The sequence below is a fragment of the Platichthys flesus genome, chromosome 9, assembly GCF_949316205.1.
Source record: "Platichthys flesus chromosome 9, fPlaFle2.1, whole genome shotgun sequence".
Lineage (NCBI taxonomy): Eukaryota > Metazoa > Chordata > Actinopteri > Pleuronectiformes > Pleuronectidae > Platichthys > Platichthys flesus.
This window is the reverse complement of record NC_084953.1, coordinates 10,556,166-10,583,132: the sequence shown is the minus strand read 5'-3', so window position 1 is coordinate 10,583,132 and position 26,967 is coordinate 10,556,166. Positions and strand designations below refer to the sequence as shown.

The 26,967-nt window shown below is 40.1% G+C and overlaps 2 protein-coding genes across 2 annotated transcripts; both read right to left on the bottom strand.

Moving 5' to 3' along the window:
• Window positions 1-4,368: 4,368 nt before the first annotated feature.
• ppp1r2 (protein phosphatase 1, regulatory (inhibitor) subunit 2) lies at window positions 4,369-20,106 on the bottom strand. The gene is made up of 6 exons (XM_062395917.1): window positions 19,674-20,106; window positions 11,823-11,930; window positions 11,264-11,347; window positions 8,785-8,894; window positions 7,641-7,823; window positions 4,369-7,029 (listed from the first exon to the last, which is right to left on the bottom strand). The coding sequence occupies exons 1-6, from the start codon at window positions 19,802-19,804 to the stop codon at window positions 7,010-7,012; spliced, it is 636 nt and encodes a 211-aa protein (XP_062251901.1). The 5' UTR covers window positions 19,805-20,106; the 3' UTR covers window positions 4,369-7,009.
• Window positions 20,107-20,237: 131 nt separating this feature from the next.
• LOC133961003 (protein ANKUB1-like) lies at window positions 20,238-25,927 on the bottom strand. Its single transcript, XM_062395918.1, has 6 exons — window positions 25,780-25,927; window positions 25,268-25,411; window positions 23,040-23,256; window positions 22,438-22,552; window positions 21,312-22,208; window positions 20,238-21,030 (listed from the first exon to the last, which is right to left on the bottom strand). The coding sequence occupies exons 1-6, from the start codon at window positions 25,867-25,869 to the stop codon at window positions 20,949-20,951; spliced, it is 1,545 nt and encodes a 514-aa protein (XP_062251902.1). The 5' UTR covers window positions 25,870-25,927; the 3' UTR covers window positions 20,238-20,948.
• Between the last annotated feature and the right edge of the window lie 1,040 nt (window positions 25,928-26,967).

Sequence of the window (26,967 nt, the reverse complement as noted above, 5' to 3'; positions counted from 1 at the left end):
GTTTTTAAAGAATTTGTTTGATAACATGCATGGCTGACTCATTTAAAGATTGGAACATGCTAATTGCTAATTCGCACATGATCACAGAACAAATTCACTTAGCTTCTCTGAGGTTGAAGCAGCAGCAGCGGAGGGAGCGGGGGCTGAGGGAGGAAGGAGGGAGGGGCTTTCTCAAATCTCTGTACGACGCAAATTCAGGCGAAGGAGGAAGTTGAGAGCTAACATCCCATCTGACAAAAACTTCTCCTTGACAAAGTGGAAGAGAAGAGTGAGTGATGATGTGAAAGCTCCTCGGAATACATCACATGATCAGCCACCACCTGACCCAACTGCTAGGGGCTCATTTACACTAAAGTGACGATCCATCCATTACTTAGAGGTCATACCTTCTGCTAAATACTTACTACTACTAGTACTTCTACTAATTATAATAAAAACAATAACCACTGATGTATAATGAAAATAGATGGTGAGTTTTGGGATGTATTACCTACTGTGGTCAATACCTGAAAAGCTGAGTCAGTCAATTAGTCCGTTATAAAATAAGTTACTGATGAATTTGATGCTGGGCAGCTAATCATGGAATAATAATATTGAAAGTTTATTGGTGTCAGCTTCTACGATGTGAATATTTGTCACATTTTCATTTTACATCTCAAAGTTTTCTTCATCTTCAGTAATAAAGAACAAAAGATGTTGTTTAGAGGGGGGGGGGGTCTAAAATTATTAGAGTAATTGATTAGGTGATCAACAGGAAAGTTATCCTCTATCACATCTCTTTTGATAGTTGATTAATCAAGAAAAAGGAATGAACTGATTGATTAATGGGGAGACAATGCCAAACATTCTGTAAATCCAGGCTCCAATAATAACATTTGCTGCTTTTCATTGCAAAACATCATTGTAAGCTGAGTACTTTTGAATTATTTGTATATTGCACATGACATTTACAGTTGTCAAATCCTGCAAAGTCTGCACATTTTTGGGAGGAACCAGGTCCTGTGGCTGCTGGGAGAGAAGTGAGATCCATGCCCGTCCACAAGAAACACCTACAAGAGTACATATAACTCAAGTTATCTGAGATCATGTAATCGGGTGAAGAGTATAAAATAAAAACCAGAATGACGCTCAGTAGAATGTCTGGCTCCTGTAACAGAAATCAAATGAAGGGATGAAACTCATACACTCATTTCTGTACAGCCAGGTCCATAACATGTATCCTGAGGAGCTGCCTTTCTAAATGAATCTTTAGCAAAGTGTAATGGTTTCCTCTCTGGCCCATGTCCCATACCTCCAACAAGTGGGAGGCAGATCGGTTCAGTTGTGATGCTTATGACCGTGGGGGGGGGTGATTAAATCTCGCGGGACAAAGCCGCTGACCCATGGCGTCAGTTGACATACAGTGTCCCTCAGCATGTTAGAAAATGCATTAACACCAGCCCGTGGAACTGTGTGTGACTTCCTGCATTTTAAATATGTTTACATAATTTATGTACAGCCACTGGAACAGAACACACGGGCTCAGCCCATCAGTCAGTGAGGGTTTGATTCCCCTGTCTCTGTCCTCTGCTCCCCGGCTTCCTTTCAGACAAAAATAGAAAAGTAGCAGGCAGCTAGCTGGTAAATGCCGATTAGCGCCCAGCAGCTAACAGACTTTCCCCCTCTGTCATAAATGAATTACAACTCAAAGAAACGGGGACAAACGCCGGACACTCACCTGAACCGCGGGGAGTCCTTCAAACACTCCTCGAATTCCACCGTGATCTTCATGTTGCTGCCGCAGTGAGGCTCTCCGCGGACTCGCTCGGTTCCTCTCTGATTAATGACAATAATCCAGGCTCGGTCCTTCTGGCTAATTAGCTTGTTTGCTAACGTCCCCTGCGCCTCGGTCCGACCTGCTGCCTCCTCTCTGCCGCCGCTCCGTTAGCCAGCGAGCCTCTGAGCTTAGCAGCTGCCGGTGTCGCGACCACAGACAACGGGACGCTGGAGGTCTCAGATTCCCCGACGACGAACCGGACTCGACCGTGAGAGACGCAGCGGTCCGAGGTGAAGACACGAGAGAGTCGCCCGGTAGCTGCTCCGGTCAGATCCGAGCAGAGCAGCCAGTGTACGTACTACACACACAGAGAGATCGTCTACACCGGAGAGAGGGATCACTACCCAGTTAGCGTGTGAACCGCTTCTGCTGCTGCTCCTGAGTTTATGGAAAAGATACAAATCACCAACCCTTGATGATAATCAAAATTTAACATAACATTTATTAAGTTAAAAAAAAGAATAACAAAATAAACAAAAACCGTTCAGCCATTTTGCCATTCTCATTGGAAATTCCTCCAGAATACACTTTCTAATTTTCTGCAAACTTTGGTAAGACCTTGAGCCTGTTAAAGTCCTCAAAAAGCCAATTAATTTGCCTGAAAAAATTAAATAATAATCCCTACAATTTCAACTGTCTGTCAGCGCCTGTCAGTGATCGGGCCCTAAATAATTGGATGGATTTGGAAACTGTTTGGATTTTTTTCATTTCTTGTATAGAAAACAGTTAGTGTCTCTTTTCATATAACAATATTACCACTGATGTGTAGTATCAGAACGAGCCACGAAAAAAGGGTGGGAGTGATGCCTCAGTGTTTGTGTGCACTATCTGTGGCAGAGTTGACAGGAGCTTCCTGATCCAGAGGAATTAACGTCGACACACGACAGACGCCCTGTTTCTTCTTCTACTGTTTTCTGTTGCAGACTCCTACACAAACTCTGATCATACAAACACTGATCATACACACACTGTTCTTACACAATATGATCATACACACACTGTTCTTACACACTATGATCATACAAACACTGTTCTTACACAATATGATCATACAAACACTGTTCTTTCACACTTTGATCATACAAACCCTGGTCATACAAACACTGTTCTTACACAATATGATCATACAAACACTGATCATACACATTCTAATCAGACACACTATGATCATACAAACACTGATCATACACACTATGATCTTACACACTATGATCATACATGACCAGTGTGTCCAACATGTGTTATTTCATTCAGCAGTGGAGAATAATCCTGCGGTGATTTGCGCTACAAACGTTACGTTGTGGTTGAATGAAAACGGCAGATGTACGTTCAGGCTCAGTTGTAGGAGCCCACACTACATGTGGGATAATCCCCGCACGAACACGGACCTCTGCTTCATCCTATTAGAATTACTGGAAAGTCAACAAGGAGACAGATGTGTTGTGTTCCAGCGCCACCTGATGATCAGAGCAAGGCATTGCCACACAACATCACAGGATATCAAACCAACAGATTTTAAATACAGTGCTTTATAAAAACTACGGCGGCCATGTGGGTGAAAACAGCCAAAATTTGACAAAGTACAACATTTCAGATTATTGTAAAACTGGGATATTCGACAGTTGCTTTATTTATTTTAATTATATCCAAGACCAAACAATATCTTTCTTTCTTCATGGAGCCAGCTGTCTCCATTAATTTCCTAATGAAAGGACCCATTAACTTTTGCTGAGGATCCAGTTAGGGAGGTGGATCCTTGATTTAGTTATCCATCTCTTTCTTTCAAATTGCAAAACTTTGTTTCTTTCTTTGTTTTGGACATCTTCTCTTCTTCATGAGGTAATAATTCATGGATCTTGATGAAAAGATACATTTAGGGAGCTTATATCTATGTGTGTGTAAAATTTTGTGCGGCTTCACTGATTTCCGGGAACTGCTGGGCAAGAACTTCTAAACAGATTTCTACATATGTGCTAAAAGTAACCTAATTGTTCCCATTTGATGTGAAAAACAAGCAGACCCGATACGTCTCAGCAGATTCACCATCACTATGAAAATGATCTGCATTAGTTTCTTTTAGAGTCACAATGGCATCAGGGTAACGAGAAAAGACAAATTAATGGAATACCTAACACCGGCAGATTTAAAATCTTTGCAGTTAAATGTTCCAGTGGCTGAAACCAGTGGCTGCCTGAATTCTGAACAAGTACTATTTATACATAAAAATCAAATCTCTACAGTTGGCTTTGAAAATGGCTGAAGCTATTTTTTACCATTATGGCCATGTTTTTAAAGAATTTGTTTGATAACATGCATGGCTGACTCATTTAAAGATTGGAACATGCTAATTGCTAATTCGCACATGATCACAGAACAAATTCACTTAGCTTCTCATCTAACTCAAGGACAAGAGAAAAGAGGAGAAAAAAAGAATGGCATTTCTTCCGAAGACTTCAGTCAGGGATAGCGTCAGTGAAATCTGATCATCTGCAGATTTCAGTCTTTAGGTTTCTTGCACCTCCGATCAAACATAAACCACAACAGACAGCGGCTCCTAACAACATCTGTTTAATAATAGACGAAACAGAAACAGAATGTACACGATCTGATGATTAAGAACATGCAGACGGGAAATGCAAACAAAAACCTGGATTAAATATCCACATCTTGGGGACAGACACAGTGCAATGATGGGACTGCTTAACACTCTGTTGTTCTTGGAAAACAAACCGAACAAGGAGAAAACGGTGCAAAAAAAAACTAAGCGTGAGACTGGACAGAAGACAGTAACATGGAGCATAACCGGCTCATTATACACACATGTACATAAATGCATAAGAGGCACATTTGACAGGTTATAACCACCCACGGCGGTGATCACATCAGTCATGTTTCGGACAGTCATGTCCTTTTTGTCTCCAAAGAGAAGATAAAACTATCACCTCAGCCTCTCCTCAATTAACTTCTCTATCCGTTTACAAAGACAACAACAACGATGTCGAAATCTGTTATTCAACATCATATTCCTGTTTTTCTACAACAATCGTGTCATCATGGATGTTTTGTCCACTAACTAGAATCGGGGGTTCTTGTTGGTCTGTGGAAGTAAAGTAAATAAAAGTATTTTCTTTCACGTAAATCATAGTGACAAAAAAAACAAATCCCACCAAATACTATACAAGAAAGAAAAAATACTGCAAACGGACATTTGCAGTTGTCTAACTGTTTGTTTTATTTGTAAAATACAAAATCTTAACACTTCTGCCAACAATGAAGAATTAAAGGGTCAGAGGAAAATTTAAGAAATCACAACAGAAGATTCACTCTGATACATTTCATGTCACACGTTTGTATCTGGGCGTGAAGTCACACGGTGTGAATTGTGGATAATTCTCAACAAACTTAGTCCACAACTATTTTAAATGCAATGTTTAGGTTTGAAACACAATAAATTGATTTGTTATTTTAAGACTCGACGGCAACTTCCTTGACACTTGTAAGAACCTTGAACATAAAAAAAAAGAAATCCTTGAAACGCCCCCTCTAGTGGTTATACTACACCACCAAAATTCTCTTTAATTAAAATCAGTAGCATCAATAAAGAAACTTTCTTTGACGTTATAAACTTGCAGACACTAACAAGTAGATCAGACATTAAATTAAGCATCATGTCATATAAGACCGGTGAGAAACTAAACCCAAACTATTATGTTGTCCCTGTCTCATAAATAACTTACTCACAGATCCTGTAAAATGAAGCTCACAAGATGAAAACGCACAACTTCTCCAAGCAAGGGAACACTGAGCACTGGTTTGTTCCATGTCAGATCTACATAAGAGCCTGGTTCTTAAAGCTTTAACTTGTTAAAAGACAGAAGCCATTTCCTACAGGACAATGTCCAGTTTATCAGTAGCATGTGTTACACCTCAAGTGAGGGACTTCACTACAGTCCCCTCCTATGAACTTAAAATGCCCTCAGGGCTGACATCTCTACCAGAATCATCTTTCACTAAATTACTCAAGGACAGGAGAAAAATAATGAAATGAAAATGTATTTCTACTCAAAAGAAAAAATGTGCCTCTTTAGAAAACGCATACGCCAAATATATAAGTGGGTTCAATTGAGTAAAGGCCTGGGATCTGGTCCTATGAGGTGTGCATGTTTGTAAAATTGACAGAATTTGAAATGAGGTTTGGTGTCATGCTTTTGCTTGTAAATAAAAAGCACTAAGGGAAAGTGCCAATGAATGTAGTATTTAAATCTGAGTGGTTTTAACCTGATGTTTGGGGGAAAAGCCTTTTTACTGTGAGAAGCACAGACACTACCATACGTATTAGTTAACAGTGTTTTTTTTTTTTATGAAATACAGAATGTGTAGGCTATGTTGTCATCTACCGAGAAACTAATATACAGATGCTAAATGATTGTGTCATCATAACACCATTATGTCATGTAAAGTGAAATAATCCTATTCTGATGGCACAGCATTCTAACCATATATCAGGATGTGAACAGGGGTAAAAAAGGAGAACGACAAACAACTAAACTGATCTTAATTTTGTCTAACTTTTATCAAGAGAAGAACTGAATTGGAAAACTGCAGCAGAGTGGTGGAACACACAGCAAAACAAAAATAAGAGCGCACCAGGCACATGCGCTTTCGTCATGTCTCAGAAATGTCTTCCGTGAGGCTGTGGGATTTCCCCTAGCGAGCTCCAAGACTGGTATAGTGGATCCGCAGGCTGCAGAGGGACTGAAGTGGCCAGAGGACAGTTCTGGTTTTCAGACTGTTTGTTTTTCTTTCCTTCATTTTTCTTTTTTTTTTTTGTGAAAAGGCCTTCAACATCCTGTCAGGGTCAGAATCACATATTCCTCGGTCCAGACGAGGTGGCCAGAAAAAATTCTTGGCAGCAAGAGAGAGAGGAGACGGGGCCAACAGTCTTCACTTGCGTGTTTGTACTGATTCTGCAAGGTTAAAAAAACAGTGTGTGCTTGGAGGTCAAATTGCACAGTTCTATGGAGTAGTAGAGACAGACAGGTGACTGTGAGGTTATTGGCTGTTGAGAGGCGTTGTATGGGTGCTGAAGCGCTGTGTGCTCTGTGGCCCAGCACTAAAAACACAGAGCGCATTAGCATCGTCCGTCTGGATCTAGAGCTGACACACAGGGTAAAGGTGGGAGAGAGGCCTCGTCTACGAGTCCAGAGAATCAGCTGCGAGAAAAAAACAAGAGACAAAAAGGCAGGCATGAGATTTAAAAGAAAATGGAAATATCTCTAATTTCTTTCTCGCAATAGAGGAACTGGTAGAGATCATGAAAAAATGCAACATCTTGTTTTTTTGTGCACTAAACTGAAGTGTTCATTCTCGAGATAAAGCCTCTCCTCTTGCCAATAGTCATTAGGCAATCGTTAAGACTCCACCCTTGGGGCTAAAGATTTACCTTTTGTTAAGAAATAATAGTAGACATTTCTAGAAAAGGTTTGCAATACTGGATTTAGCAGATCTAACAATTTGGAGTTATAACACACTGTGCTGATAGGTTATAGCATAACTTTTAGACAGTTAAACCTGCTCCTGATTCACAGATGTGTGAGAAACTGAACCACAGTGCAGCACAAGCAGCAGCCAGTAGTTTCATTTAACGACATCCACACTGACAGCTTGCATCGATGCACAAAGAGAGGATTTCTACTTAACCCAGCGACATTTTGAATTTGTACTCTACTACGACTCTTTCCACACACTGAACAACCTACTGGACTGGAAACTGTAAAAATAATTTATCCAGACGTGCGCAGGAACACAGTCTACCTCTCTTTACCTTCCTGTGGCGGGTCGACACTGATCTCCTCCTCCTCCCTAGCCTCTTCTGTGTCGTCCTTCATCTCCTCGTCTGCATCCTCGTCCTCTTCTAGTTCGCTGGCGATGAGCTGTCTGGCCAGCTTGATGTTTAAGCCCTCATTGTAGTGCATCTTCCTCATCATCTGAAAATTGTTCTTTTTGGCTGCAGGGGAAGTGACAAGTTGTACATAGAATTAGGACCTTGCAGTTAGAAGCCTGCACCAATCAGTTATGGTGATAAAACATGGCCAGAAAACAATATGCGGCAAATTTAATATCCAGGGATAGAGGGACACACTGTACTGCTGGCATAATGCATCATTGGGTTCAACTTGTTCATCATGCCCCTAAGAAAGGTTGCCGCATGCATTTACTTTTCCCACATTCATACGTCATAGTTGACTTACTTTGAAAGGGGTTCAAATGTTATTAGGACACAGTGATGAGTCTTCATTTTTGCATTCACATTAATGGTAACTGTACTGAAATGCATTGTATAACTGCAGTGCAGTTCCTGGAGCATGCGTGTCATGGCTGTGTTGAAATGACTGTACTAATCAGAGTATATTGAGAACTTTGTGATGTTCACAAAGGAACTGTTATACAGCTCTACTGACCACTTTCCTTCTGAGAGGTGTGTGTATACAGAAGAACAATGTCAAAGAACAGTCAAAAGCAACCCGATACTCTATGTGTGTGCGTATGTGCAAACTCCAGCGCTATCCCAAACCAATCCCTCTCCATCAGCACTTCACTATATTTTGCATTAGTTAACCTCTTGGCAACAGAGGACACTGTGTTTTAAAGACACTTTATGTCCGCTCACATTGATGTCACATTCAACCGAGGAGATTTTGGTAAGAAGAGAAATGAAGTTTGATCTCTCAGTTGTTAAACAGTTGTTTATAATGCTAACACTGGCTGTGTAGCAGCAGCAAAAGTCTTTAGAGAGTGACTACATGTGCACACCTGCTACCAAAAACGATACAAATATAAGTCTAGAGATGGATATAAATCTCTTGTTCAGCTGTTAACACATCTGAAGGTCATGATATATTATCATAATATTCTTCTGAAACAAGATAAATAAAGGAAGCACTTGGCACGGACGAGTTGGTGTTTACCTTGTTCTTCAGGAGACAGCTCCTCTTCCTCCTCCTCCTCCTCTTCCTCCTCACTGCTCTCTTCCTCTTTGTTCATGAAGCGATGGTCTGAACCCTCTGCTGCAACAAGCCTTGAGAAGACAACAGACACAGATATAAAATAACTACACACATTTTCAATTAACTGCCTCTTTGGATTGAATCAATTCACATTTTACCTTTTAATCTGCTGTGTTATCATTTTAAAGGAGCACAAAACTAAATTATAGATAGGAGATCAGAAGCAAACCCCCCTTCAGTAATTGCCACAAAAAAAGACTTATGATAGAGAGTCAGACATTGGAAGAACACAGATGGAGAGATGGTAGTCAAGGGGGAGGAGAGAGTAGGCACAGTGAGAGTGTGTGAGTACTCAAGCATGAGACCGAAATAACAAGAGTTACGCTACCCATTTCTCATGCTCACATAAAGCTTCAACAGCAGTGGACAATGTGAATAATGGTTCATAGCTCGATGGATGGTTGTGAATATGTGGAACTGCCCAGAGGAAGCTACACATTTATTGCACTTCTGTTCAGCTCAACTGGCCTGATTCAGCCAGGGAGAGAAGACTGTCTATGTTGCTGCAGTTTCAGTGTCAGATACACTAAGTGGATGGAGGAAGAGGCAGAGACAGGAAGGAAGAGATGAGGTGTAACTGATGCAGTGATTCAGGTGAATCTTGTGAGTGGATGTGACAGATAAAACAAGAACAAGAGGACAGAGGAGAAGAGCAACTTGTTTACTATCTGGATGGTTTAGTGTAAAACAATGGAAGGCACTCTTTGCGGAAATAAATAAAATGCAGCTAATTGACTTGCAGGCCCGGAGCTAATCACTATCTTATCTGTGGCACACACACACACACATTCAAACGAGCCCATCCCTGCATCAACCCACTTATGCAAGCACCGATGGCCCACAGCAAATACACTCAAGCTCCTATGACCATCCAGCAGACAGCGCCCTGTGATAGTTGGATGTTTCTTCACACAGACTTAGAAAAATACTATAGTTGAAAGGTTCGGGGTGAGGCTGCTCCCCTGAGAGAGTGAAGATGTTATTCACAGTCCTGCTCCACTTCTGCTTTGGCTCACTTACAAGGAATAATTCTATTGAAACAGATATGGTTAATGTACACATTTTTTTTAACATTTTAAGCCACAACACATTCACTCACAAAACAAAGACAATCTTTTTAAGCTAAAATGTCCATTTAAAGTGGACAACAACATGACAATGCGTTTTATTCTAGTCGGATTATTAATACTTCTCTTCTATCGTTAGTTAAAAGATAATCTGGATACAGCTAAATGTCCCTTAATACAAAATATGTGGTATTCATAAGCATGTTATGACTGAATTTCAATGTCATGTCCCTGGTAGCATAATAATGATTTTGATACAGTTGTTGAGCAGCATGTCCACTGCAGCCAGTATTATTTAAAGCTGTTGCTCATATTGCATAACTCTTTTTGTCCCCTGGAATTCAACCCCATTGTTTCAGGATCAGCAGCTTGTGTGGCTGAGAGAAAAAATTCAGGAAGTTGCGCAATGAAAAAAAATAATGCTGTCAGATGACGTTAAACAAACACGTTTGTGTCTGCTCCCTCTGTGACCTTAAGATATCTCCAGCTGCAGTGAAAACCCCTGATGTAACAGAGCTGCAGTGAGAATTCTGTTCTTGGTGCTCTATGAGAAGTCTGAGACATTTAATTCCTTTACCAGGTTTCTCTCAGCTTTATTCTTCTCTTTCAGCATAAAGTGGATAACGTTTGTCATAATACATTTAGTGAATCCAGCCTGGAGCATTGTCAAAGCAGTGCATTCTGATAGTGAGTGCCTTGCCCACTGTCTCTGCCAGCTGTGTGTGCGTAGACTACAGTATATGACACAACTCTGCCTGTATAACTGAGGCTAAAGCTGGACAATAGCCTTGAGCTGCTGCAGCACTGGATACCTGCCGACCTTAATCCAAAAACTGCCTCTGGAATGTGCAGTACAAGAGATTATTTTATACCAGAGTGACAAACATTAACAGATAAGAAAAAAAAATCTAGAATAAAGGATAAAAAGACACCCATGTGTTTGGGGTTAGGGTAACAATGTTTCTACAAAAGTGGGGTCATATAATGTATTTTCAAAAATGTTTCTTTTGGTAATGTCACATTAAAGTGTCCACAGAGTGTCTTAGGACGTCAGAGGCTAGACAATAAAATACTCCTTATCAGTTAAAGATATGAAACACTCTTGTTGGAGGAAAAGGACATTGGACTGTGTCCAGGTGTGGCTTATCAGGGCATCTGAGAGCACATTTTCCCTTTTACCAAACATTTAAAATGCTACACATTGTACCAGCAATTAGAAAGATAGTATAACCTCAACTTCCTTCCTGTCATCGCGTGCTTTCTATTTTACTCTCTACCTCTGTTCTTGGCTTGCGCTCAGGTTTCATTCTTACTTTGATGCCAGGTCATCGGCTGCAAGTCCAGCGTGGGTTTCCGAGTCACTCAGTGCGCCCTCATCATCGTCTTCCCCCACCATCCTGAAAGAGAGGAATTAACCAAATAAAGATAAGAGGGTAATGAGGTGAGTGGGGGAAGGATTAAGCAGGAAAGAAAATATAGAAGGTCATGCTGACTGAGAGATTGAGAGAATAGGAGGAGAGGAAAGGGGACCATGAGGAGAGAGAGAAGAAAGTTCTGTGACTAAGGTGACCTTCCATGCAGCAAACTGACATATTGGATTACAAACCTGCTGAGACACCCCTGTTACACCAACACACACACACATTAACACACAAAATACACCAACTTAACTGTACAATTTCCAAAATGCGAAATCATCATCTTAAAAAAATATGAAATGTTCATAATGGAAATATTTAGTGTCGACACAGGTAGGCATTTTTGCAAGGTTCAATTAAATGAATGTCTTTGAGACATAAATCAAAGATTAATTTAATTTAAACAGTTATCAATAGAAACAGACAATGATCTGTTTAGTCCGAAGGCTCTGACCTGTTGTAAGGTGTGCTGGGTTCGTCTATCTTCATCAGGCCGTAGTCTTTGTCGGCTGGATGGTACGTGGCCAGGATGTTCATCTCATCCCATTTCTGCGATTTCTTCCTGTAAACGGATTTAAAAAAGCAATGAGTTGAAATTGACGGAGATTAGACGTGGACCACCATGCACCAGCTACTCACCCACAACCACATCCTACAGGGAGTAGAGCAACCAGATTTAATCTAGGACTGAATGTGCCCCAGTTTCCTCTGACTGTATTATTTTGGGAACATGTAGATTTAAAAAAAAAGCCCCACAAATGTCATCGACACACATTTTGGCTCCTTCAGATTTTCAGGAAATGACAGTGTTTGCTTTTGTGTCAAGGCAGTGGGATGGAGGGGGTTGAGCAACTGTTAGATTGAAGATAAATGTTTATCAAATATTTGATACAAAAGAGTTGATTTCTGAAACAAACCGGTTTCTAATCCCCCATAACCTCATCTGGGGAGCAAGTTTGTCACCTCTACATCAGGGCATTTTGTACACAAATCACTAATCCTTGCTCCCCTTTCAAATCAGAGGAGATGAACAGAAACAAATAATAGATCAGCACCAAATGAGAAATACTTTTGGATATGATAAAGAACACCTGCAATTATATTGGGAGATGAGGTGGATCTTTGTCCAAATATTTGTTTTTTTGTGAATGGATTATCCTACAGTAAATTGAAGTATGTATTTCACATTTTTCTAAATTTATGTCATTTGGTTGCTGTTGCCTCACTCATGTCTTCTTTTCTTTATTATTTATTTACTATTTTACAGTTTAATGCCCCACCTTTTTTATTTTCCCTTAGCACAGTGTTTACTTATTCATTCTTTTAAATAATTTCAATATCTAAACTGTCTGAAACCTATCATTATAAATCTAGGTTCTACTTGGCTCTCCCTCCCCTCCCCTGCCAAGATACTGTACATCAGCCTTGACCTTGTTTATTGACCAAAAGGTTGTGTATCATGGGAGATGGACAGGGGGTGTAAGAGAGGAGAATTTAAATCCTCCACCTGCTGTTATGAGCCAGTGGAGCTCCCCTACCTCTCTCCATCACCAAAGTTTTTGCAAATATGCAAATAATATATTTCGCCCGACCTGGAGCCACAAAGAAAAGTACAGTTCTCAAGACCCTAGATAACCTGCCAATCCCAAAAAGATTAAGAAACCGATTTTCCTTTCTATCCTTGTCCTACAGGGCAAACCCGATGTCTATGACACAACCTACAGTTTTTTGATGGAAAGTTGTGTGTTGTACTATTATGCTACCAATAAAAAACTGAAATTGGTTAATAAATCAATCCATATTGTGGATGCTGAACCAAATTGATTTATAGATGCTACACCAACCTTGACAGTTTACATTGTCATTTAGCTTTATTTCACAATCTGCAGAGAGCTACATGGGTGGATTTAAAGGGCATGTGTGTACAACTGAAAAGCAGCCTGAAATAAAAAACAATGTTTTAAAAATAGTTCCAAGTTATAAAATGTACAATCTCTTCCTCAAATCAAACTGGCAGGCCAGAACGTTAAATGGTAATAAACAGCAAATTAGGGATCACTGTGGAAAGAAACATTCTATTACGTCAAGTTCAAAAGGTTCCACCCGGTTACTGTATTTCCTTGTGGACTGAGAAACAGCTCAGTAAACAAGCAGACGTACAGGCCAAGGCTTTTGCTCCAGATAAAATGTCCTTGACTAAAACACTGAATAAGCTCACTCATTCTATTAGATCGGCTGTAATGTTGGTTGTGTCCTTTTCTGCAACACATATACAACTACAAACCCAAATAGTGTGTATACCTTAATAAACACATATAGCCAACCTGTAAAGCATTTTTTATTTTTTTTTAATCTTTACTTGGATCCAAAACGACACCAAAATATGCACTGTGATGGACAAACTTTATAACAAAGACGGGCCGGATGAGGTCTTTCTGTGTAGAGTTTGTTCTGTCCGCGTGTGCGTGGGTTTTCTCTGAGTACTACTGCTAACTTCCACATTAGAGAAACAAGCAGCTTAGGGGAATCATAGACTCTAAATGGCTTGTACATATCAGTGTGAATGTGAATGTTAGTTTGTCAATATATATCCGCCTTCGATACACTGGTGACCCATTCAGGGCTCCAGCTCCCCTAAGACCCTATAAGTACAAGTGGTATAGATAATGAGTAGATTGAAGATTTTACCAGAGACTATTAGGACTTTGTTCAAGTCCTAATAGTATGAATTTTCTTTCATATTCACCTTCTTAACAGCTGCGATAAAAAAAAATGCCTCAGGAGTCTGCTCAGAAAAAAATATCCACACAAATTCAGTCACTAGTTTTTTAGTTTCATAAGCTATTTCTAAAGCAAGCTCAGGCACCATTCAAACCTAACAAAACATGGGTCTTAGTTGATATGATCAGTTTCACACCTGGCATTAGAAGGAGTCTCCAAATGCGGCCCCAGTGAGCACTTGTGAACAGCTCTCATTCCCCTGCTCTATATGTAAATGAACACCACGCCTGACCATTTCGCTGCAAAATGGCAACAGACAGCAACTCTGTGTTAACATCATGGTGGGTGTTACTGATTGTGTGGTCCTTCACTCTGGTGGGTTTATGGTTACACAATCCAGTAGCAGCCCACCTTGTTCTACTTCAACTGAACTGGTGCTCCCCTTGAGTCCACTCTGGTCCATTCAGGGCAAATCATCACAAAAACTGTAAAACAATGATAATGTACCTGCTTTTAAAAAGTTTAAAAAATAAAACTGACAGCACACACTAAATAGAGCTGTATCTCTAACGTGATGATGACAATCTCGAGGTTGGTCAACAGCTGTGACATAGCGCTCTAGGGAAACTCATTAAACGGAGTGAATCATCACTGAGATGAGCTGCTATCAAGTAGCCTAGTAAGAGAGGAAAGGGGGAGAGGTCCAGCGTGCGTCCTGCGCTCCACACTCCAGACTGCAGCAGTGATGGGAGACAGTGGCTTAAACTGAGATGCACAAAATATATCGCTGGTACCACAAACCAAAGACTGAATATCACCCTGAAGGATGATTCTAATATATTTTACACGTCCGTCTTTCACGCCAAATAAACATTGATTATATTAATTATTGTCTCGTGCATAAAAGGGCAAATAACTTTGGTTGAGAAATATGGAAATGTTTTTTTAACTTATTCCATGTTCGTTATTACATTTTTTAAAGAAAATAAACATTTATAAACATGGTCAACTTATCTTAAAGGAGTAAGCATTGATTTTAAAGATTTCCTGTAAAGTTCTGTCCAACTCTTGCTTAAGTAAATCATTGTCAGAATTGATATATTGATTGACCAATAATAATAATAAAAAAAAATCTAATTTATGAGGGCCATCTTGATCAATGTTTTGGTTTCAAAGCATGATTATCTTTTGTTTCCTAAAAAAAAAATTCTGTACGAGTTTCCCTGATTATTCCGGCACTGTTTGGTAAACAAAACAAGTACCAATCATTGCTCTTTAAGCCTCCACAGTCGGCAGTTGCTCAGTAAAGGATTACACGAACTGACAGATATCCAACTAGATTAAGGGAGTAAAAGAGTTTCTTGAGCTCCTGTCATCTCTCCATACATAAGAGAAAAGGGGATTCAGGAGAAGCAGATTAAAGAGGAGGGATTAAAAACTGGATACACTCAACACATCAGTGGATTTAAGGTCATGATTTGGAAATATGTGACGCCTGCTACGAATTAGAAAATAAGTACAGTAAGTAACGTCAGTGTTGGTTGATGCATATCTAAAATCTGAATCAAGCCCAAAGGCCAAAAACTCCCAGTAGAACAATATAAAAAGGTAAAATCTTGCTCATTGTATTAAAATTACACCAATATTTCTTCCTCTGTTCAAGAATACGACCGATAATGAAGAAGTACTACCCAGTTCTCAGTTTCACTGCCTTGATGCACTTAATCCTTAGACTGGAGGTGTTCACCTGACACCTGTTGATTCTGGCTTTAGAAGCCCCAGATAACTGTGTTAATTGTCTCTGCCGTCAGTCAACTTCAACTGATCTGCACACAGGAGGATAAATGGTCTGAGTGTCCACATCATGGAAAATCTGAGATTTGCCACAGGCCAGTCAAACTGTCCATCACACAGTCAGGATGAGGCTTGTAAAACAGTGAAGGAGAGATTGAGTTTCATGGAGGCATCCATGAATTATATATGACTAGGTGGGATGTTCATACATCACAGTTAACTAAATAATAGTGGAAGATTGATAGGATAACAAAAAGTCCTCAAGAAAAAAGAAAAAAGGCCTTGTTGTGCCCAACCATACCACAGGAGGTATGGTTTGTGTGATTAACGTCCAAGTTAATTTTTTAACACATGCGCAGAAGGACCTTTCAATATACCCACAATTCCGCCCACTCTGCACTAGTCGCCGCTCTAATGCAGTTGCCATTGAAACAAACAAACAACATGGATAATTCTGATGAACCTGAGAACCTTCTGGAAGGGAAGATCGTGTTCCAAAAAAACAAAGATCGAACATTCAATAAAACCAAGGTGACATGCATACTCTGTTGGAAGACGTTATCGTTTCACAGTAGTAATACCAGCCTAAAGTACCACCGCAACACGAAGCGCTGGTCGGCGAGGGAAGTTCAAGTGCAATGCGCCAAACCAGCTTCACTCGCAGGACACATTGGGCAAAAGAAGCGGTCAGCTTTACTGTCATAGAATGTGAACAAGTTAGTTTGCCTCACCAACTGGCTGAAGAACGACTAGCTAAGAGGAACTTGAGAGGCATTAGATTGTGTCATGGTGTGGTTAATGGTTGTTTGACAAAAAATATACAAAATTTCAACCATCCTATAAAAAGAATGGCTAAGAAGCTCAAATAATTTCTGTTTGATTTAAAAGAAAAGAAAAAAGTTTTATTCAACCAGACAATGGCTAAGAAGCCCGAATTCTGTTTAGGATGAAGATTATATTAATGTTCCATATGGAATAGCAAAGAGAACTGCTAAAGAACTGCTGAGTTGCAGCACCATTGTTTTGTTTATTTATGAATATAAAAAGAAAAAATGTTAAATGTATATATCCGTCTTTTGTCATAACATTTTTTTTCCACAAAAATATACAGAGAAAATCGGTAATGTGATTAATCAAGATTAATCCATACAATCCTGTGATTAATTTGATTAAAAATTGTAATTATTTCACAGCCCTATTCGTTACACAATCACACAATCATTCTGAATATGTTTTTTGGTTGACTTCTGCAGTTTGTGTTTGTCTCCAATAACAATAGAGTGAATAAAAACAGGCATCAAGAGGACTCTACTGACTGTGAGCACTGAGGATTACATCTACTGGGTGATGCTGTGACTAGGAATCTATGGTGGGAAGCTGAAGTGTCTGACAGATGGTAGAACAAATGAATGTCGGGTGGTAGGTATTTGTCGAGCTAGTTCAGGATTTCCTCTGGGGACTGTAGAATGAGCTAGAATGAAATGTGATATGTTTCCCAAACACACGTGAAGCTGAAGGAAAAACATGTCTGACCTGTTGCGACGCTCAGAGTGAGCAGTGTGGTCGCACAAGAGATGACATACATATCTAAAAATATCCGACAATGTATTTTTTCATAAATTAAAGAGCCAGTTTTTATAATGTCATGCCTTCAAATCTCCTTCATATGAATGTAGTATTGACTTGGAAATCAGAGATTATTTAAATGCTTCATAATGTGTTTTTTTCTGAATACCTAATTAAAAAGGAGTCACAATACCAATATCAATACCACCTTTTCTCAAATATGACTAAATTGTCAAGAACACAACCTAATTCAACAGCATCACTCGTAATGCTCAATTTCCTGAGGAAAGAGAAGAGACAGGGAGTTGGCTATGGCAAAGTAGAGCTTTGAAATGACTTTATACAGGGGTCAGTGATCTGGAGTGTCTTTGACATAAATTCATAGAACAAGTCAAAGGACCAGAGACAGAAGTCTATGGATTAGGTGCTTGGATGCACACAGAATTCTTACAGCAAATCTTTTCCCTCAAGTTACTCGGTTGACTTATTTTATTTTTTAAATCAATACATGAAAAAAAGTCTTGATTCACTAATAACCATCCTTCAGTGGCTTGATTACTCACGCTGCAGCTCAGACGGTACTATTGCTAATGTCTGGACCAACGGACATGAGAGAAGCAGCGGGATCAAAGAATGATAAAACAGACATTCAACTTAAGTTACCTTACATAATGAAGCGGACAAAAAAAAATGGTGCTGTGAAATATGTTGTAGATGATTGCAATAGTTTTCAAATTTGCTTCTAATTTGTTTTAATATAATTAAAAAAAAATCTAAATAAGAACTCAACTAATGATTCAACCCAAACTCCACTCCAGCACTCGTCAACCCGACCATAAGACCTTTGCACCAATTAGACAACAGAACAGCTGATTTAGCAGTCGCACATAAGTCGTAACAGTCTGTATTTGGCAGATCTGTTGGCACAACAGTTTATTTTCCCAGCAGCGCTTTTGACCTCATTCGAAATGTCCTTAGTGTCATGGAACACGCTAGATATTTCGGTCAGGGGATTTACAGGAAATATAATAGTTATGGTAAATAATAGGCTGAGAAGAGTCTTGTTCAGAGCTTTGTTTACCACAGAACAGCTGTCAGTGGCACACTTAACATCAAGGGTTTGTTGCCAGGACATAACTTGCTTTGTTTACCTGCTCAGTCATCATGACGCAGACTATTAGCAACACAACATCCTTTTAACTTACAACTGGTGCAACAAATTAAAGAGCACAAAAGCATAAAATCTGTTTGTGGATATTTGCAAACTGTAGCACGCCTGGAATCATACCTGTACTGTTTGTCTTACAATAAACTTGTGCTGCAAAGACTTGACTGGCACTAATTGATCGACAGAGAAATAATGAGCAGCTATTGTTAACGGACCATTAATAGATTCCCAAGCAACAATTGTGAAAAAGGATGCACATTCGATTAATACTGGCATTTTAGTTTTTTATCTGATGACATTTCAATGGACCAAATGATAAACAGACTGAAATAATAAGATCGGTTGATATTGAACGTAATGTTATAAAGTTGTAGCCTTACAATTTACATCGCAGCATCCCACCTTTCTCATTTTAATGATTTAAGATAATGTAATTTACAAAAGTGACAGCTTAACATGTAACTAAATGTGATATAGTGGGTGGTAACGAATAGCATAAATGAATGGTTGCATGAGGACATGAAAATATGGAGTCATCTACATGTAAACCAATTTAATATCCCATTATATAACACAGCATGTAGATGAGAGCACTTCAGTTCAGGATGGTGATAATTTGCCCTATTATGGTCATCACTGCATGAGGGTTGACATGTGTTTTAAAACTATATCTTAACTAGTAGTTTCCTCGTATTAAGAGTTTTTTTCTAATAGTTTAATGTCTCTAACAATATGATTGATAGTTATCAATCGTTTTACTACATTTAACACATTTGCTAACGAAACAAGCTAAACAGACACAACGAGTAAACGTTAGCTCTTGGTACAAGACACCATTGCGATATTATTGGTGGAGAAGAAGCCGTTATCTCGTTTAAAAGTGTTATCACGGTCACCACACACACACTGACACTGTCGGTTGACACAAACAACCCGAGCGGTGACTTCCTACGCTGCTGTCAGTTAGCCTGCACGTTACAGAAGCTAACAAGTTTTTAAGCTAGCTAGCGTTACCGGGCGGGCGGACCTCACGAGGAGCTTGAGGGGGAAACTTACTGCGGGTCGTCCTCCGAGAGTCCCGGGGCTTGTTCGGGATCCTCCGGCGGCAACTCGTCAGGCAGAGACTTGACGCCTGTGACGCTGTTCTTGTTTTTCAGGATGCCTTTGATCGGCCGAAGGGCTGCCATTCCCACACGCAGTCTGACACACCGGCGGACTGAATGGAACCGACTGGAACGTTTCTCTTCCAGCTGGTGTTGTGCTTTCTCTAAATGTCCGCCTCTCAGTTGTCAAAGACCGCTTCGGCTTCAGAAGCGTCCCCGGTCATAACTCAGTGCGGCTCCGGAGGCTCACGGGGAAGCTAGGCTGGGTCCTGGCGGTTCAGCATGTCTGCTCACCGGCTGCTGCTCTGACTGCTGGCGGCGGGGAAACAGCTCCACCAGCAGGAGTGCGAGGCTCCGGGATATCGCGAGATGTGCTGTGACCGTGCTGCCTTCACGTGTTTGGCGCACACACTGTATATAAACGAGGGTTGACTCCACATGGATACAGATGACACACCCTCGTAAAGTGAGGTCGATCCAATAAATAACCTGAGTTTATTTGACAAGCACTTCAGTCCAGATTTAAGACTTTTATTTATCATATGCACAACAATTACATACAGCGGTCGTTCGCACTGAAAGGCCTTGGTCCCTTCTAGCATGTGTTATGCTTCAGCACCTGAATGAGTCATTTACAATTAATTAAGTTCATGTCTTGAATAAATCAGGTGAGTAACTCAGTAGTAAAGAGTCATAATACAAATTAAAGAAAAATATTTATGCAGTCTCATAAAATGAATTATATGAGCCTGTACAATTCTCATATCGTTGAGGATGAAATACAAAGCAGGAAAACAAGCTAAAAAAAATGGTTAATACATGATTTTATTCAGGAATAGCGAAATATGACATACAGTATGTAGCAAGTACACACACGATATACATGTACAGTAGTACATACTTGATATTAGTGGTTTTAGCCTTGAATTTCCACCGAAGGCAAGTCGTTATAGCAAAGGCCAGTCACTGTCTGGACTTCTGTTCAACGTAATATGTAATAATAAAAAAAGTTACTTATAAAAAAAGTTGCAGGTATAAACGATGTCTATCATTCTCTCCATCTTTCTGAAGAGCAAAGAAAGGCCGATATTTGCTGGAAGACAGACAGGTATTACTTTAACTGACACGTTAAGCCTGAGGTTCACTCCTCAGTTGTCACTCAGAAGGATTCTTCAGGCTCTCCGGCTGCTGGTGTGAGAGCCACACGATGAGGCAGGATGCAGGAGTATCAATCCATGGCCTGGAGTTGCTTCCTGACCAAAGTCTGTGCTATGCTCAGCTGCTTCAACCAAGGTTTTTCTGTGAATGTTCTATATCAAAGAGAAAAAGATAGTTAAACACAGTGATACATTTTTTTAATGTATTGAATTATAGTCTGTTGAAAAGAAAAAGCTGATCCACATCGCCCAATAAATAATCTTAATTTTCACCACATTCAACCATGTTGCACAGAATGTAGAAGAGTGCGGAGATCAGTCGAATTCCAAAAGCAATTATAGAAATGTCCTGATGGTAAAAATATATTCAATATCTATAATCACCTACACTGAGCTACATGCACGTGAACATATAGAGTAGAGTATATAAATACCTGGCTATATTCAGGTAGTGTATGGCATTTTCCCTTGGTGTCCGTCCACAGTGCTGAGAGAAGGACTCCAGTGATGCAGTCAGAACACTGGATGATTTTAATGGTATCCCAACAAACACTGAGTTGGGGGGGCCTCCTCTGGTAACTGGCGGGAGACGTGTGAACCGGTTGTCTCCCTCCTTTGTTTTATTCCAGGTGTCATCATCTCTGTGTTTTACATCTTGCTTCCACCTCTTCTGCGTCTCTTTAAAGTCGTTCACAGACTGTGTGGTGGGTAGCTGTTGTGGTGCCCTTTTGGATGGGAGAGACCTGCTAATGGGTGGTAAGTGTTGCACGGCTTTAACTCTGTTTCTTTTCCTTGGTTTGGTTTCAGCTCTCCTGGATTTGGAAAACATCTGCGGCTGGTTGTAGCCATCTACCAGCAACATGTCACCCACCCTGCCTTTCAATGGAAGGCTGGTGTACTGGAATGGACTGGAGGCCACTCTTCTCTGCCCCAAGCTCACCCAGCGTTTTGTTTGACGGTATATCCGCATGGGTAGTGATATTTTAGGCAGGGATACTACAGAGCACAGCTTGTTGGCTAGGTAGCGCACACAATCCCTGTGGGCATGCTGAAGGGCGACTTTCAAAGGGTCACGACCAACGGGGTCCCGACAAGCCAAGCTCAAAAGGTTTCTTGAGATGAAGAGTTTGAGGATGAGGACCTGACCGCTTTCTGCAGCTGCATGGATGGGACTCTTTCCAGCATCTTGGTGGGCGGTTTGGTGGCACCATTGGCGGTACGGATGGACTCCCACTGGTTCGTCAGAATGCACCCCCCTCTCCAGCAGCCAGCCCGCCAGGTCCAGGTGGCCTAAAGAGGCAGCGATGTACAGCGCCACCCGCAGCTGAAACCTAAGAATAAGAGGAAACTTTCACTTTATCTGAGTTGAATACAAAGCACGACAACAGCTCTGTCACTCTTTATGGCCCGGTCACAGATAGCTGTATAGAACATTGGATTCCTCTGTGGAAGTAAATGGCAGCATGGCTTTGAATGTGTTCCACATTCAACTTGGATGATCTTTGACCCTCGATATTTGCTTCACATTGTGACCAGGCCATTCTCCACGTCAGATCTGACCTCATCACACTCCTCTCCTGTGATAGGTTTCTCTGCACTTTCAATCTTTGTCCCAGGAGGCAACCGTGGAGGAACTCCGACCACCCATCCCATGTGTCCAAACGGAGAGTAGTGCCTATGTAAAAAAACAACAAGGAACTGCATTGATTTCACAATAAATAAACCTTTACTCTTTTTTATCTGTCTTATGCATTCAAACAGCAAAGTAATCGAATAAATTAATTTTGTCCATCATACTGGAGTTTTTGGTTAACACCTGTCCAACATTGTTGAATGCTAATAGAAATAGCCTTTATCTATCATGACAAGATGATTACATTTCATGATTAAAACCATACATCAATTCCAATATATTCAATTTCTTTTCAAAAACTACCAGTCACCCAGTTTATACTAACCTACATTCTGCAGCGATGCAGCCAGTACATTTTCTAATCTGTTAGAAATTAACCTCTCCATGAGCAAAGACAATACAACACCAATATATATCTTTTCACTGAATCAATAACCTTTTCCTCAACTTTTCCCAAATTAGCCAGCCAGCACTCACTGTGAAGCTGCACACATCAGTCCTAGCAGCACAGACAGTAATCATACCATACCCACTTCAATGGCGTAATCCTGCAGCTGGTTACAGTCAAACAGCTGCACATCTGTCAGGCTGCTGAGTCTGAAGGTGCTGACGGGGAGGCCGCTCTGCACGGACACCATCGTTTTCAATCCTGCGACGGACATGCGCAGAAGAGCCTCACTTCCTGTGACTGGTAACATTTCTCCTGTCACAGCGTTGAACACCAGCATCACAGGCCTTCGCTCACTCTGAAAAAGAATCAATGTAGAATAATGGTGGTGTAGTTAATAGTGCAAACAAATGAACTCCAGAGCAATCCTTGTATCACATCCCACTGAAGGGGTGATGTCAAAAATAATATCTTCTATTGAATTCAGAGACATTAGTCGATTTCATATTTTTATCTTTTAGTTTATTTTAATTAATTTAAGTTTGCAGACGCTTTATTAGGATGAGCCAACATGTGTAAACCAACCACAAAGTTTTACATACAATGTTAAATGTATTTTAAAAACATTGGATTTATCCAGCTATAAGTTCTTTTTTTAAATCCAATTTTCACAACTAACGTTGTTTAATATGAAAATACAGCAATAGCTGAACATAAACAAAGACGGGACCTCTGGTGTCTCATTATTAGGGGCAGCATATAGTGATCCTTGAGTTTGCTGCCCCTCTGTGGCTGACACTATGTGTACTCTATTAAAATGACTTTTCATAAATAAAGGATTGTAACTGAACTGACTCACAAGTTGTTAGAAATGAAATGAACAAAACATCGGAAATGTCAAAGCGGATGTATCCAGACCGCGACATTCAAATGCCAGGAGAGTTAAAATTGGTTTGAGACCATATTAATCCCATAGAAACCGATTTTATGAGAGGATGTTAAGTGATGACAAAGGCTGAGAAAGAACGCACACAAACACACGCACACACACGCTCACAACTTGTAACTTTTAAACCAGGTTGCCAAGAGATGAGCCTGGAATGACGCCTAAAGATCTCAGCTGCAGCCATAAAGTGATTCCCCCAATGCTGCTGCTCACAAGGGAACAATGAACAATTCAGAAACGTCGTGTTTTAAATGGAATCATCCTTAGTGATTATATGGAGTGAGTGATTAGATGTTTAACAAACAGACCCAGTTCAAACTCCTGTGATAACAAGCATCCACCTTACTGACGTGCTGCTGAGAAAGGCACTAAATGTGCGCCAGTTAGTTCTACAGGTGGAAAATTGCTATCCTATAATATTGAAAAAAAAATTGTAGACATGTTCCAAAATATGACACTCGTTCATCTTGATGTTGTAATGGAAAATATCACTGACCAGTGTCTAAGGTATTGGAAATCCCCTTACTAAGTGTCTCACTGCTGTGATACTGTCTACCTGACAGGATGGAACCCTTATTTGGTGATGTTTTTCTTTAATTGGTACCAGGGACGGTAGAGTGAGGTTTTTTCATCTAACTGGTACCGGGGACGGAAGGACACAGCGGATAAGATAGAGGATGATCTCATGTCTTTCATGTCTTCTTCTTTTTTTTTCATATAATGTCTTATGAAACGCCTCTTTGTATAAGTTCTGGCTTCTGTGAACTTGCAGCCAGTTGTTCCATTTTGAGCACCCGTGCTTGTTGTGTAAACTCTGCAGAGCTTATTATTATAAAGACTCAAAAGCAACTCTGGTCTGAGAATTTCATTATTTCAATTCTCAAGATGAATTTCCATCACATTTTTTACTAAAGAATAGCCCATGTATGAAAGCATTGTGTCATCCGTATTGTTTCTCCACATTAAGAATTCAATGAAACTATTAACAAGACAATTTAAAACTTATATAGGTTTGCTCATTTATTTTTTCATAAAAAATAAACAATAAGTTTTAATATCCACTTGCCAATATACACTGTGCTATTTAATTATAAAGTGCCCAAAATTATAAAAGAGGTTTGTCGTTATATAAATCTGGTTAAATTAAACTGGCATTCTTTATGTTTCCAAAGCCGAAAGGATTTATTGAAATGATTTTTACTTAAAAGATTACTAGATTTTAAAATTGCTTATTTTATGCTCAATTGTCTCTACCATTTTCTAGTAAATAAACTTCAACACCAATGTCTGAATCAAGCATTTCATTTGCAAGCTATTTTTTTATGGATCTGAAAACCTGAGCCAACATGCATCATTGAACGCTGATTGTATTAACATCCTGACACAGCTTCAAATCTGTGAACTCCTCTTGATGATTAAATACCTTTATCAGGCATCGGATGGCACTGCCACTGGTGACACCCACGTCACACAGTGCCCAGCTGTCCTGCAGAGCAGCACCACCATAGCTCAGCTCCAGGTAGCGCCGGACCTGCTTGTCATCGGAGAGTCGCACAAGAAATGTTTCCTACAGGAGAAAGTGGATAGCGTATGAACAAGTTCCATTTGTGATGGACCATGTTCAGTGTGAAGCTGCATTTACTTTCCCAAGTGCACTGAATAAAAACCTCTCCAGTGGTACTTTGTCTTTGACATATAACAAATATTAGGCTGACAGTATTGTGTCAGTGTTACTTTCAGTCCATGCCAACATAAATACAAGTATAAAGCAAACTTCAATACAAACTATTTCACCATCTAAGGCAACATAATGCCAGGTTTGCAATAGATCCCTCAAACACTACAGTAATCATCACAGATATATTTATCATGTCAAGTCTTTTCCAGGTATAAAGGTCCAATGAGGCTGTGGGTCCTGACAGGAGCTGGTGTTACCTTCAACATCTGCTTCATGCTCCCCACATTCTGATCTGAAGGGATGTCAAAAGGTTCACAGAAGCCCTCAAAGTACACAAGCACCCTCATGGTCAGGACATCCGTCCGTCGTCTGTATGGCTCCTCTGTGGCGCTCTGATGGGACGGAGCAGTGTGCAGCGTGGGGAGTTTCTCAGAGTCATTGTTGGGAAGGGGGCAGGAATTGTGGGGTGGGTTTGGGTAGTGGGGGGTTGAGGAGGCACAACTACTCTAACAGGGAACTAACAGGTCAAGTAAAAAATCTTTAGAATCAAGATGACTTCAAAAATGATATCTAAAATGATAGTTCTACCTATAGTTGATGACCTCATCTGTTTGGCTTGGTAACTAGGAGTTTTTAAAGTGTATCCATTTGGCTTTTAAACGGTTATAGACAAGTTAGACAAGCATAAAAGAAAATAAAATTGGTGGGAAAAACTTCTCACCCCACCGACAAGAAGAATCCTTCAATAAAGTTGGATAGGAAAATTTCAAACTGCTAAGATGAAATAGATTAAAATGGTGAATATATGTAACAAAAAAAATACAGAAACAAATTAAGCACAAAGTGTAAATCCCTGTGTAATGAGTTCATAGTAAATCATGAATGAAAAAAATCCATTCCAGCATATCTCGATGTGATAAAATGCTGTGTTGTTTGTAGCAACAGATACTGAATCTCAATAGTTGAGTTGGAGAAAGTCTCATGTTATCTGTATCTGATCAGCCTCCATGTTCACAGCAACAATTCCACTTCATCAGGTGCCCCTGCACTCAAAGTTCAGGTGAAGTTATAGATAATATATAACATTAAAAGAGTATTGCAGAACAATTACAATGTACATCGGGATGTTAACTGTGGTTGATATACTTGACTCTTTTCTAACATTCCTACACGTAGCAGGTCAGACTGAGTGAACTAAGTTACAAGACTACTGTATTTCAGATATAAAGTGAGTTTTACCATGTGGGACCCGGGTCCTACGTCAGTTCCCCCCTCTTCCTTTTATCGTGATACAAAGGGACACATGGTTTCAAGCTGCGCTGAAAGAACCTTACAGTCATTTGAAATGTTTTGGACGTTTACGATTCTTCTATAAAATTTTACAAGGGACAGTTAATTTCCATTTGACCTTTTTCAAGTCTGAAGCTGTCCACTGCGCCTTTGTG